This window comes from Danio rerio, chromosome 11, assembly GCF_052040795.2.
Source record: "Danio rerio strain M-AB ecotype USA chromosome 11, GRCz13ab, whole genome shotgun sequence".
NCBI classification, from domain to species: domain Eukaryota; kingdom Metazoa; phylum Chordata; class Actinopteri; order Cypriniformes; family Danionidae; genus Danio; species Danio rerio.
This window is the reverse complement of record NC_141031.1, coordinates 1,917,501-1,932,439: the sequence shown is the minus strand read 5'-3', so window position 1 is coordinate 1,932,439 and position 14,939 is coordinate 1,917,501. Positions and strand designations below refer to the sequence as shown.

Below are 14,939 nucleotides of genomic sequence, written 5' to 3'. Positions count from 1 at the left end.
GCAAAAACGATACACACTCACCGGCCACTTTATTAGGTACACCTGTCCAACTGCTGGTTAGTGCATATTTCTAATCAGCCAATCACATGGCAGCAGCTCAATGCATTTAGGCAGGTAGACATGGTCAAGACGATCTACACACACGCCAAATCAACATTGAGATTGTGAGAATTGTACACGGCGTCCTCTAGTGGATTTGTGACAGCAAAACCTGCACGCAGACTTGGCCAGGGCACTGATTTTATCCTCAATGCTTCCAAATGGTTGTGTATTTCTCTAATATGTTCTCTTACTTTGGCCATTTGAGCTTGAACACCGGTGGACTTCAGCGCGGTCACGGCCTTCTGTGCTGCTGCAGGACTGTCGAAATCCACAAAGCCATAACCTAAACACACACACAAACACACACAAGCATAAATATTCAAACATGAGTACTTTTAAGCTCAAATACATGCAGTTAAAGTCTAAATTATTATAATATTTCAAATATTTCCCAAATGATGTTGAACAGATGCAGGAATTTTTCTCAGTATTTCCTATAATATGTTTTCTTCTAGAGAAAGTCTTATGCGTTGTATTTCGGCTAGAATAAAAGCAGTTTTTGATTATTTTAAGGTCAATATTATTAGCCCCCTTAAGCTATATTAGTTTTGGATTGCCTCCAGAACAATTTTACAATGACTTGCCTAATTACCCTATTTTTACCCTAATTAACCTAGTTAAGCTAGTTAAGGGTGCTTTCACACTTGGTTCAATTGCCTGGACCGTACCCCAATTTCGATTTCCCCCCATACCACCTTCTCGGTTGGTTTGTGTTTACACTGTCTTCTTCCTTCTGAACCCCGGTACGCTTGCGTCATCAAGCAGCTGTTGTGTGTACGGCTGTTGCCAGGTGACGAACATGAAAGTAAGGGTGCTTTCACATCTGTAGTTCGCTTCATTTGGTCCCGACCAAGGGTAATAAATGATCATTGTTGCATCTTCTGCCGTCTTTGGGTCGTTTTCACACCACACTGCTGGCTTTGGTCCAAACCAGTTGAAACAAACCAAAATGCAGTCATCTGACAAAATCCACATCTCTCATTGGCCAGATGTTGTTGAACATATTTCCTAAACTGCTTATTGATTGGTCAGAATTCACGTGCGGGAAAATGCCAATGAACTCCAGCAGGAACACAAAACCGGCAGACACAAAATGTCGTTTTTACTCTGCAAGGACGACTGATTGCATCCCTGCTTTAGACAAACTATACATTTCGAGAATGAAGCCCGGCAGGAAAACAGTGTTTAATGCATCGCTCATCACTTCAGGAGGAGGCGTGAATTAATTTAGCTAAACTGCGACATGCTCATCTTGCGGAAATATTACCAACATCAGGTAATGTTTTCCCCCCTCTCTCTCTCTGTTGGTAAAGCGCTGTCAACAAATATTTTTCCTCCATATCCCATAATGCACAGCGCATCGGCCTACGGCAGCTGGATTAGTCCAAAAGGTGCAGTACCACAGTTGGACCTGTTTTAGTACGGATCATATTCTCACCATAAACAAACCTCTCCAGGGTTCGTTTGAAAGCATACCGAGACCACCTTTTCAAGCAGGTCTCGGTACGCTTATTTAATCCGCTTTTGGTGCGCACTCGAGTACGATTGCTGCATTCTCACCTGCCCGAACCAACCGAAAGGGAAAACAAACTCTAGTGTGATTCAATCAAACTAAATGAGGCAGGTGTGAAAGCGCCCTAAATTGCCAAAATAGACAGACGTCCGCACATCGCGGTCAAACACTGTAAACTGCAAATCAATCCTCTGAGAACGTATTGATGTGCAGTTTCTCACCTTTGCATTTGTTGGTAGTTTTATCCAGAATGGCCTTGGTGGACACGATCTTTCCATACCTACAAAACACAAAAAACTCTGTTAAACGTCAGTCAGCGCCACATACGCTGTGAAACAGAGGTAAACAGTGAGGACTGCTGTAATAGTGATGGCACTGTTAGGACTTTCTTTTAATTCTCAGCCCTTTAAAATCTGTTTTTAATCATTTTTATTTTTTGATTCAGGGCGGCACGGTGGCTCAGTGGTTAGCACTGTGGCCTCACAGCAAGAGGATTGCTGTTTCGAGTCTCAGCTGGGTTAGTTGGCATTTCTGTGTGGAGTTTGCATGTTCTCCCTGTGTTGGCGTGGGTTTACTATAGTGGAATTGATTAACTAAATTGGCCGTAGTATATGAGTGTGTGTGAATGAGTGTGTATGGGTGTTTCCCAGTACTGGGTTGCAGCTGGGAGGGCATCCACTGCGTAAAACACATGCTGGAATAGTTGGCGGTTCATTCCGCTGTGACGACCTCTGAAATAGAGACTAAGCCGAAGGAAAATGATGAATGAACAGAAAAATCATTGGCTTTATTCACAAAAAAATGGATTTAAACATATTCATTTTCTAAAAGGGGTGCGCTCATTTATACTGTGTTTATTAAATGTATATTTTTATCACAATGTTTTTATTATATTTTTAAACACGTCTGTAATCATTTGTTTTATACTGTGAAGTCACTGGTGTTTGGCAGGCAGCGTGTTTTTGGCTCTGCTTCACAGGAGTACAGCAAGTGTCAGAACTTACACAAGACTAGCAGTTAATCCAACATGAGTCATTTCTACAGCATTTACTCAAGTAAACACACACACAAACACACACACACACACACACACAGACACACACAGACACAGACGGTGAATGTGTAATCAGACTCAATGCTGCTGTTTTATGTTCAAATTGAGGCGCCTGAAGACAAAAACTATTTGTTCTGGGTTTTTCTACACCACACCTGCTTGTCTGACTGTGTTTGTGTGAGTATCAATGGGTGTCTGTCTGTCTGTGTGTGCGTGCATGCGTGCGTGCGTGCGTGTAGTTTTTTTTTTATTCTAAATTTTGAGTTAAACTTCTTTAGAAGCAATTAACAAAACACGAATTAAAGCAGTGACTGTACTATCACCTGTATTCCTGTAAAATTATTTCTTAATGGGATTTTATTATTTCTTAAATATTATTATTATTATTATTATTATTATTATTATTATTATAACTATTATTATTATTATTTCTAATAATATTGACTTTAAATTGTTTTAAAAATGTAAAAAATAAAATAAATAAATGAATAAATAAATAAAAATACACGTTTTTATTCAGCCAAACTAAAAGAAGACAAATATAATAGAAAATACTGTGAAAATGTCCTTGCTCTGTTAAACAGCATCTGGGAAATAAATAAACAAATAAATAAACAATAAAAAATATTCTTAAATTAAATTAATAAAAATATTATTTAAAAAAAATAAATAATAATGAAAATTAAAATAAATAATTCAACAATTAATTCAATAAATAAGTAATAATAATAATTACAATAATAAAAATAATAATAAATGAATAAATAATAATTAAATAATAATAATAAAATAAATAATAATTATTATTATTATTTAATAATCAATTAAATAAATAGGTAATAATAATAAAAACAATAATAATAATAAATGAATAAATAATAAAATAATAATAATAATATTAAAATAAACAATAATAATAACGATAATAATAAATAATAATTATTATTATAATAAATAAATAAATAATAATATTTTTAACCTAAATAAACAGAAATAAAAGTTTTTTTTGTTAAAAAAGTTAATTATTATAAACTGGACACCAGTGTAATCTGAAAACTTGCTTGCTTGTTTTCTAAATTAATTTGCATTTAACCAGATTATTGATCCACAAAGTAATTTCCCTCCTTAAGCACAATCTGCATACAAAAACACATTGAGTACTATCTGTGAAAATACACAGTGTTCACTGCAGGATTATGAAACAGGCGACTGTCATCTGAATGTTTCCATAGCCTAAATATGGCAGCGCTGATGTTTGTGGAAAATTGGCATTAGATGTGCAGGTTTTTCTCTCAGAAGTGTTTGAGTTTTCTTTCGCAGAATCAGCATTTCAGCAGCTCTCTGTCCCACATCTGAACTGAACTGAAGAATGTGTCTGTTTAAACATTAATGACAGCCTCCAAACAAGAGCCGTCCTGACTTGCAGAAGACAAACCAGTTCTCAGCCTTCACAAATCTCACAATTTACACCATTTACTGACTTACTTACCCAGTAATCAAAGCCCAAACACTCATGTTCCGCAGGATTAGCTTTGACTTGCAAAGTTAAAGAGATAGTTCACCCAAAAATAAACATTTTCTGTTCATTGACTCACCCACAGGTCATCCAAGATGTCCTTTTGTCTTCAATAGATCATTAAAGAAGATGTTTCACTGAACTTGTGGTGAGTCTTTTATTAGCAGTGAAGGAGTAGATTTAAAATAAATGCATTCAAACAACACAGGCTCATTGTAAATACGTACCCCTGTCTACATTTATAGAGAGCGCGAAATATGTACCCAGAGGTACGTCTGGCTGCATTTTGTCTGTAAAAAAATCCCTACGGGCTGATATGATGCCTCCGACGGCTTCTGTTCCTTTACTTGCTACAACCGACCGCTTACCTCCATGTGGACAGCTTTTCCGGTGTAATCAGTTTGCCCAATAGCTCGCCGCGTACACCGATGAACTTGAAAGACGGAGCGGAGTTGACTGCAATGACAGGTTTCAAGTGCATCGAAGAACGGTTCCAGAAACCAGGTAAAACAAAAGTGAACAATAAATAAATTAACAACAGGCTGAAAACATGGTGAAATCACGCGGCTGCGACAGCTTTTCTTTTTCCAGATTGCTTTTGAAAACACTATCGGTTGGGTTCAGAGACGGGGTCGTGGGTCAGTCAGTCAGTCAGTCAGTCGACAACAAGCTGGCCCTGTTGGCTGAAGTGTACCCAGGTCTACATTTCTGGGGACAGTGAAATACGTAACCGGGAGTACGTCTGCTTGCAGTTTTTGTTTCTACAAATCCACCAGAGGGTGCTGTACACGCTTTTTGATGATCACAAAATCCCTTGCGCGTCCTCTTCTTGCATAAATTCACCAGAGGGCCCAATATACACTTTAGCCAACAAGGCCAGCTTGCTGTCGACTGACCCACCCACACACCGCCTTCCCTAAACCCAACCAATAGTGTTTTCAAAAGAAATATAGAAAAAGACAAGTCGCTGTGACCCCCTAATTTCACCATGTTTTCAGCCTGTTGTTTATTAAATTATTTATTTATTTATTGTATTTTTACCTGCTTTCTGGAACTGTTATTCGCTGGACTTGAAGCTTGTTTTCGCGGTCAACCCTACTCCACATCCCAAGTCCATCAGCGTACTCAGCAAGTCACTGGGCAAGCTGGTAATTCTGCAGCCAGAAATGCACCTCTGGGTACATAATTCGCGCTCTCCAGAAATGTATATACGGGTATGTATCTACAATGAGCCTGCATTTATTTTATAAATCACCAAGGACCACAGATTCAACACAAAAATCATCCTTAATATTCTACTGAAGGAAAAAAACACATCTTGGATGACCTGTGGGGGTGTAAATTGAAAGGAAACGTTGATTTTTTTGGGTGAACCATCCCTTTAAGAAGATTTTTAGCTAAATAAATAGACATTTGCTGATGTTCAAAGTTTATAATAGACATTTTTACTGCCCACTCTCTGCATGGTCAATTAATAGGAAAATTTTCATTTTTGGGTGAACATTCCCTTTGAAATTAAATAAATGAAAAAAATAAATAAATAAAGATCAATATATAATAACGAATATGGATCTTTTAGATAACTGTTAAAACGCATGACCATTCAGTTGTGCTTAATTTTCCAATAATTCAACAGAACAAGAGTCAATTATGTCAATTATATTATAACATCTGAAATAAAGTCTCGTCGTATTGGCGGTTCATTCTGCTGTGGCGACCCCTGATTAATAAAGGGGTTAAGCTGAAAAGAAAATGAATGAATGAATGAATGGGATCCTATTGCATTTTATACTAAAGTTGATTTTTAAAAACCCAGAAATGAATGAAATCTATTGGTTTAAAGGATTTTGGGCAGTTGTGAGTCTTTTATGTGATCAAATAAGACTGACAAGATTTTACTGACAAACTATTATTATAGTACAGTACAGTTAAGTACAGTATCCGCTTGTTAAGTGGTGACGTGTTGGTGACGTATGTATACTGTTTCCGGGTCTAAGCCGCCATTCATTTGAGCGGAGAAATCATTCGTTTATGATCATGTTTTATTCCTATCACACATTAAAGTTAATTTTATATAGAATCATAGTGTACACAACAATCTCTGGGCTTGCTGCATAACAAATACCAAAAATTTAACAATTTATAAAAAAATAATCACTTTCTGGTCATCGGATATTAGGCATGGACATATATACTGCGATCGTGATTTTTGAAAGCCTTAAATCGCTTTGTAAACGTTTATTATTGCCATTTCATGAGTCTCCCCATTCAGTTGAATAGAGCGCTTGGACCCGGAAGCCGCTTCGCGTGACGTCACACTTAACAAGCGGATTGTCTTCAGTACATTGTTACAATAACAATGATGTAGAGCTAAATTACTGCTACTAAACTTCCATTAAATATATAAACATATTAGGTCAATCACTCTCATTTAATTATTTCCCAGATGATGTTTAACAGATTCAGGAAATTTTTTTACAGTATTTCCTCTAATATTTTATCTTCTGGAGAAAGTCTTGTTTGTTTTATTTTGGCTAGAATGAAAGCAGTTTTTAATTGTTTTAAAGGCATTTTAAGGTCAATATTATTAACCCCCTTAAGCAGAACAAACCACTGTTATACAATGACTTGCCTAATTACCCTAACTTTACCCTAATTAACCTTTACAAGTTTCATTAACCTTAATGAGTTTCATGTCATCGTTTTCGAAAGCCGTGCCTTACACGAAAAAGCCCCCGAAAAGACAAACTAAACATGACAGACAACACAATCTCAATGAACACTTGATGCTTGCTGTAAACTACAAGCTGCATTATTTAAAGGCATTTGCTATGACAATAATAGGATCTTCTGTTGTCAAGTTTAGGTTTCCTTTTTAATTTTAAGATATTTTCTTTGAAATTGTCCCTCATCAACATTAAAATAATCATCCTTAATATATTTAAAGAACATAATCACTGAGGTGAAATCAGATGTTCAGAACATACTGTTTAAAATAATACCCTACTTTAAGCTGAATACTAGTGTCTTGAAGAATATTTAGTCTATTATTATTTACTGTCATCAATAAATCAGTTATTTTAACTATTATGTTTATAAATGTGCTGAAGAAATCTGCTCTGTTAAACAGAAATTGGAGGAAAAACATACAGGGTGGCTAATAATTCAGACAGTATAAACACTCGCACACTGAATTTAATTTTAATCACAGACCGAAATAAATTCTCTCATTTCTTCATCACAAGTCATTCCAGGTCAAGAAAATGAAGCATTTCCTTTCTGCTGCTCCTGTTTGATTAATGTCTCCTGAATTCACCCTCATGTTTCCTCTTTTCAACCGCAAATGGCTCCAGTTCAAACCTCGGAGCCGACTGTCGTATGCGCAACAAAACAAACCATGCTGCAGACTGTACACACATTATCAAGCAGACAGACTCAGTGTGCTTATGTGTGCTTGTGTCCGGTCAACTTTACAGATCAAATGATCGAAGCAATGGGTCTGCTGATGATTCTGAAACACTTTACTTGAAGAGGTGTTCATAAGACTGTCATGAAACCTTTATAATCAGGATGTGACACATTTGAGAGTTTATGCATGCTTATGACAAGTGTTATTAAGTGTCATTCAGTCTGTTATGTCATTTTAAGTGCAAAGATGATCTTGTTTTTTATGACAACTTGACATAAACAAATACTTCCCTACCTGCTTTTGTCTTTGTCATGAAAACTTCACACTTCAAACACATCTGAACTTGTCATATATCCATCATAAACATGATTGTTGTAAGGCCATTATAAATGTGTATAATGATGTTTTAACTCATTAAAATCGTAGTTACAATCTGATTGACAAGCCTTAATCGTGTTATTAAATGGAGAAAATAACTGATAAAATGTAGTATTTTTTAAAACTAATATTAACATGGAATCTGAAATAAATCGGTTGATTTTAGTGCACTAACTAGGGTTTACTAATGAGACTTTGATGCACAAATGATGAGAATTTAATGCACGAATGAAGCGAATTTGAAGCACAAACGAATCGGATTTAATGCACGAATGAAGCGAATTTGACACAAATGAAGCGAATTTAATGCATGAATGAAGCGAATTTGACACAAATGAAGCGAATTTAATGCATGAATGAAGCGAATTTGACGCACGAATGAAGCGAATTTGACGCACGAATGAAGCGAATTTGATGCACGAATGAAGCGAATTTGACGTACAAATGAAGCTAATTTAATGCATGAATGAAGCCAATTTGACGCATGAAGCAAATTTGACGTACAAATGAAGCGAATTTGACGCATGAATGAAGCGAATTTGACGCACAAATGAAGCGAATTTAATGCATGAAGTGAATTTGACGTACAAAGCGAATTTGACGTACAAATGAAGCGAATTTAATGCATGAATGAAGTGAATTTGACGTACGAAGCAAATTTGACGTACAAATAAAGCGAATTTGACGCATGAATGAAGCGAATTTGACGCACAAATGAAGCGAATTTAATGCATGAATGAAGTGAATTTGACGTACGAATGAAGCGAATTTGACGCACAAATAAAGCGAATTTAATGCATGAATGAAGCGAATTTGACGAATAAAGCGAATTTGATGTACAAATGAAGCGAATTTGACGCACGAATGAAGCGAATTTGACGCACAAATGAAGCGAAATTAATGCATGAATGAAGTGAATTAGACGTATGAAGCGAATTTGACGTACAAATAAAGCGAATTTAATGCACGAATGAAGCGAATGTGACGCACGAATGAAGCGAATATGACGCACAAATAAAGCAAATTTAATGCATGAATGAAGCGAATTTGACGCACAAATGAAGCAATTTCTTGACGTGCTAATGAAGTTAATTTGACGTGGGAACAAATCTAATTTGATGTGCTAATGAAGCAAATTTGACGCACGAATGAAGCAAATATGATGCGCAAAAAAATCGAATTTGAATGGCGAATGAATCAAATTTGATGTCCAAATGAATCGAATTTGACGTGCAAATAAAGTGAATTTGACGAATAAATTAAACAAATTTGATGCGCAAATTACGCGAATTTGACGCACAAATGAAGTAAATTTGACATGCGAATGAAGTGAATTTGACGCATGAATGAAGCAAATTTGACACACGAATAAAGAAAATTTGATGCGCAAATTAAGTGAATTTGATGTGCAAATGAATTAAATTTGACTGCAAATGAAGCGAATCTGACGTATCGCAAATTAAAGGAACATTATTATCCTGAGACTTACGGCTGGCAGAGCTTCACCAAGTCCTGGTCAGTGGTGCCAGGATGAAGGCCGCGGATGTACAGGTTGGTTTTGCTGAGCTGTTCTCCTGCAATACTGCTGCTGCTACTGTTGGGACTGGACAGCGCCATCTGCTGGCTGGAGGACACATAGGCTTGCTGCTGAAGAGGGAAAACAAGGGAAAAGATGTTATTACTGATATAGAGAAATGAGACGTCAAAATTAGTTTAATTAACGATTATACATTTAACGATTGTACACATGTAGTAAAATCAATATGAAATTAGCACTTAAATTCAAGTCTTGTGAAGAGATATGCTCATTTTATACAATAAATGGTTTTAATTTAGGCCTTTAAAGCAACTGTAACACATCAAGTTTACACTGAAGTCTTTATGATGTTTTTAGTGACCTGGGGCTTACAGTGGAGAGACATACTTCTCAATCTCTGCCTGTTATTACAAAAATAGTTTCATTTTCTGTAAAAACAAACAAAACATTTGGTAATATATGCTTATTACACAGTTACTTGCCAGTTACTTGACACAAAACATTGTTCTGAGCTGTAATAGTTTATTAATTCTTTAATTAAACGCAAAGATGATAGAAACAAAAACAACTGATGGAGTATACACTAACCTGCGCATTATTCAGATACAAGATGGAGCCAAACAGTCATAAACACAACAGAAATTAAAACAGACGGAGTATACACTAAAACAGCAGCGTGACAGACAAGCAGACACACAGAATGTGGAGGTAAGCATTTGGATGTGAAAGTATTCACTGAGGGTCAAGGTTATTCTCAGTTTCCAGATGAGTGTGTTATTTAGCGGTTGTTATTCGGGAATAACTCAAGGCACAACTGACCAATCAGAATCGAGTATTCCTGAAAGCTGTGCAAAAATACCAGATAACAACCCTTTCACCGACTGATAACATGTGAAACAAGTGAAAATTCCACAGTGTCTATTGTTTGTTGTCCAAATAAATCAAACCATGTGAAAGCACCCTCAAACACAGCAGATAAATCTAGATATTTAGAGCAGTGGGTCACATATAACAGTGATCATTACACATTTACAGCCGTGTCCTAATACTAAGGTTAATCTGAAGAAAAAGTCAACTCACCCCCCAAAACCCCCACCACAATCATGTTGCAACATCCCATGCTTTCACACTCCTCTGCCTCTCAGTTTGTTGACTTAACCTTTCGTTTTCTCCATCCAATAACAACATTAAGCAACCTTCACATGCCTGCCAACACAAATGTGAAGGACAGCTCATCGTGTAGTTCATCTGGGCCTGAGTTTAAAGCGTGCGTGTTTCAGGCTGAGACGGAGAAATCAGGACACAGACACAGGTAATAAAGCTGTCAGAGAGCACCCCACTGAGCCAAAACACTGAGAGGATGAAGACGAATGTACAGCTGAAGTCAAAATTATTCACCCTTCTGTGATTCAGGAATTTTTTTAAACCCAGGCTCATTCTGAAAACGTAATCCCGTGGACGTTTCTGGAGACCGCGAATTACGTCGCGGGAGGTATGTATTTTTGCAGTTTTTGCGAATCCGCGAGAGGCCGCTGTGTGCGCTTTTTCGTATCTCAAATGTCTCTCGCGAGTGCAGTTCGCGCATGAACCCACCAGAGGTCACTGTCGACCGACTGAATGATTGACTGGGTGACCGACCAATCGACTGACCCACCCTCCTCCTTCCCTAAACCCAACCAATTATACAGACTGACCCGGCCACTCGCTTACTTCTCTAAACCCATCCAACAATTTACAAAAGCCGTCCAGAAAAAAGAAAAGCCTCCGTCTGATTTTTACCACGTTTTCGGATTTCGGAAAACAGGCCATCAGTATTCTGTAAATGGATAGGTTCAAATATTCCTTCCCAGTTGTCAAAGAAATCATTTGTTCCTTAATGATATTTTGTAAAATTGTAATATAAACATCAGTGTAAACCTATGACTGGTGGAAAAACATTTCTGTAATTGTGTATCTGGGTCTCCTTTTGCCATGGCCTCTTAGACTTTAAAGGGTCAGGTAACACCAAAACACATGTGTTGAGCTGTTGACAGTGGTATATGTGTCCCACACTGTTAAAAACACTATTAGGACACCTATATTTCACTAAAAAGTGTAAATTGTTGATTGTTAATTGTTGAAATTGTTTTTGCGTTATTTCAAGCAAATTCGTACTTCCGGTTTGAAACGAATTTTTGAAGCTGAACAAGTGTGATGCATTAATGCATGAGTAAGGCTTGGTTCAAACCAATCAGCGCGCTCTATTGTGCAACTTCATTAATATTCATTACTGTCACAGTGTTTAGACGACAGAGACGCCACGTTGTGTTGGCAAAACAATCGTGAAGTGTTGCTTTTATAGTTTGCTGCAGTGAAGTTTTGTTTTCATTTTCTCTCTGTGAGAGCTCAGCTGGAGTCACGTATGGTTTAACAGTGTACGCGACGCTCCACAACAATAACTTACGTGTCTAAGGAGGATTATTGTTTACCTGAGAGCTGTTCTCATCTGCAAACGCTGAGATCCGGATTCGCTTTAGTCTCCTCTTAATACAGTAAAACATACACTAGGTAATAGTTGCATAACAGATGCTCTTTACTGCAAAATCAAAACACCCCAAACGTATTTTCACTACCATGGAAAACATTACAACAAACTCAAGGAACCAGTCTGCACTACAAAGAAGAGAAAGTACTTTTCTACTGAAAGCATCAGACATTTTTCATGATTACTGTAGACAAAGAGCAGCACATTAAGCAAACGGAGCATCTCTCTCCGCTTTAGCACATGACATGATGTATGAGGACTCTGGAAAACTCCGGAAAAGCTCCTGACGGGGTTCAGAAGAGGATAAAGTGAGCATCTGACTGCACACAGCACCAGAGGGTGACAAATCATGACCTGATGGTTGCCAGATCCAGAAGCTCAAATTAAGGGTTAAGGGGCCGACAGGAACCTGCTTTAGGTGTAATAATAAAGTCTCTCTGCTTTTCTAAAGCTTCTCAGGCTTGTGCTTTAAAGAGCACCAATTATACTAGTGTTAAATCAATTTGGGGTTTTTAAGGCTGATGCCAATATCTTGGAAAGCAGGGTGGTTGATGACTGATATTTAACTGATATAATTTATTTGAATTAATAATTTGATTCAAATTGTATTATGTTTAAAATAATTGGAAAGTGGATTAAAAAAGCAGATCCTTGAAAAATGACAAATATCAGCTGATATATCGGCCTTGGCAATATATCGGTCAACCAATAAAGTATACCCCCTTATACAAAATGCAATCCTGGTCTTGTGTTTTCCAGAATTAATGGTGGACAGGACTGTTCAAAAGCTGATGCCAATATCTTGAAAAGCAGGGTGGTTGATGACCAATATTTAACCGATATAATTTATTTATATTTAATAATTTTTATTACATTTAAAATAATTTGAAAATAGATTAATAAGATACTTGAAAAATGACAAATATCAGCTGATATATCGGCCTTGGCAAAATAATGGTCAACTAGTATGTTTGAAGGCTAATGTCAATATCTTGGAAAGCAGGGGAACAACATTTAGCCGATATAATTTATATTTTAATTAATAATTAAATTAAATTACATTTTAATTTAATTAATAAAATCAGCTTGATATCGGTTATTGACCACCTTAAGATATCAAACAAATTCAGAGAACACCAAACACTTGCATCTTCTAGTATTGCATCTTCTAGGTATATAATAGGAGGTATATGATAGTTTATATTAGTTGTCGACGGAAATATCAGCAAGACCAATATATAAGCCGATATTTAAAAAATTTAAAGTATCGGCTAATATATTTTCAAAATCCATTTTCAAAGTCATTTAAATATAGTTCAGTTTTAATTTAAATTAATTTGAAGATGGATTTTAAAAATGCACATAATTTATAAAATGACAAATATCGGCTAAAATACCTACCTATATATATATATATATATATCGTTTAACCACTAAATTATACCCTTTTAAAAGATGCCATACTGGTCTTTTGGCTGATGCCAATATCTTGAAAAGCAGAGTGGTTGGTAATCAATATTTAGCCGATATAATTTTTTAAAAAAATAAATAATTTGATTAAACTTGTGCTATAAAATAAATAAAATGGATTTTAAAATGCTGATATTTTTTACAAAAAATGACAAATACCATCTGAAATATCGGCCTAGGCAATATATCAGTCGACTATTAAATTATACCCCCTTAAACAAAATGCAATACTGGTCTTGGTTGTTTCCATAATTAATGGTGTACTGGGCTATTCGATGCATGGTTGTTGATTACCGATATTATTTGTTTTTAATTAATAATTTAATTAGAATTGCATTAAATTTGAAAGAGGATTTTAAAAAATGCAGAAACTGGAAAAATGACATATTTTGGCTAATATAACGGCAAAATATCGATCAAACAAAAAATGATACCCATTATACAAGATGCAATTCTGGTCTTGGGTGTTCTCAGAATTAATGGTCGACCAGTCTTTTTGAAGGCTGAAGTCGAGATCTTTGAAAGCAGGGTGGCCGATATTTAGCCCATTTTATTTATAATATATAAATATAATTAAATTTATAATTTAATGAAAATGGAATTAAATTTTTATTTGTTTGAAAATGAATATTTTTAAATATATTAGCCGGCTAATATATTGGTCTTGATGATATATTGGTCAACAACTAAATTATACCCTCTTTTACAAGATGCAATACAAGTCATATCGGTGCCAGTACCTTGGGGTAGGCAATGACCGATATTTAGCTAACATTATTAACTTTTAATTTATAATTAAATTAAAATGTTATTCAATTTAAAATCATTTGAAAATGGAGATATTTTTTAAAAATGACAATATCTACCTATATATCGATTGACTATTAAATTATATCATCTTTTAAAGACGCAATACTGCACCTTTTTGAAGGCTGTTGCCAATATCTTGGAAAGTAGTTTGGCTGATGCCCAATATTTAGCAGATATAATTATTTTTAACTAATAATTTGATTAGAATTGTATTAAATTTTAAATAATTTAAAAATGGATTTATATATGCTAATATTTGAAAAATGAAAATATCGGCTGTTATATCGGCCATGACAATATATCGGTCGACCATTAAATTATACCCCATTATACAAAATGCATTACGGGTCTTGGGTGTTTCAAGAAATGATGTTCGACCGGGCTTTTTGAAGGCTGATGCCGATATCTTGAAAAGTAGGGTGGTTGGTAACCGATATTTAGCCAATATCATTTATTTTTTTATTAATAAATAGATTAAAATTGTTTAAAAAATTAAGATTATTTGAAAGTAAATTAAAAAAAAATTGGAAATATCGGCTGATATATCAGTCTTATATATATATATATATATATATATATATATATATATATATATATATATATATATATATATATATATATAGTCA

The 14,939-nt window shown here is 35.5% G+C and overlaps 1 protein-coding gene across 6 annotated transcripts in view; it reads right to left on the bottom strand.

The window, feature by feature from the left end:
* Positions 1-14,939, bottom strand: part of rbms2a (RNA binding motif, single stranded interacting protein 2a) — a 608,287-nt gene that overhangs the window by 583,202 nt on the left and 10,146 nt on the right. For 4 of the 6 annotated variants that reach the window (XR_015502208.1, XR_015502211.1, XR_015502210.1 and 1 more), the window contains exons 2-4: positions 9,462-9,619; positions 1,837-1,895; positions 294-385 (exon numbers count right to left, since the gene is read on the bottom strand). Coding sequence is in view for 2 of the 6 variants with exons in the window: in XM_087273077.1 (XP_087129203.1) it covers positions 294-385; positions 1,837-1,895; positions 9,462-9,619 (309 nt within the window). In the remaining 4 variants the exon portion in view is untranslated. The remainder of the gene's footprint in view (positions 1-293; positions 386-1,836; positions 1,896-9,461; positions 9,620-14,939) is intronic. The other 2 variants (XR_015502209.1, XM_087273078.1) reach the window with 1 other exon arrangement.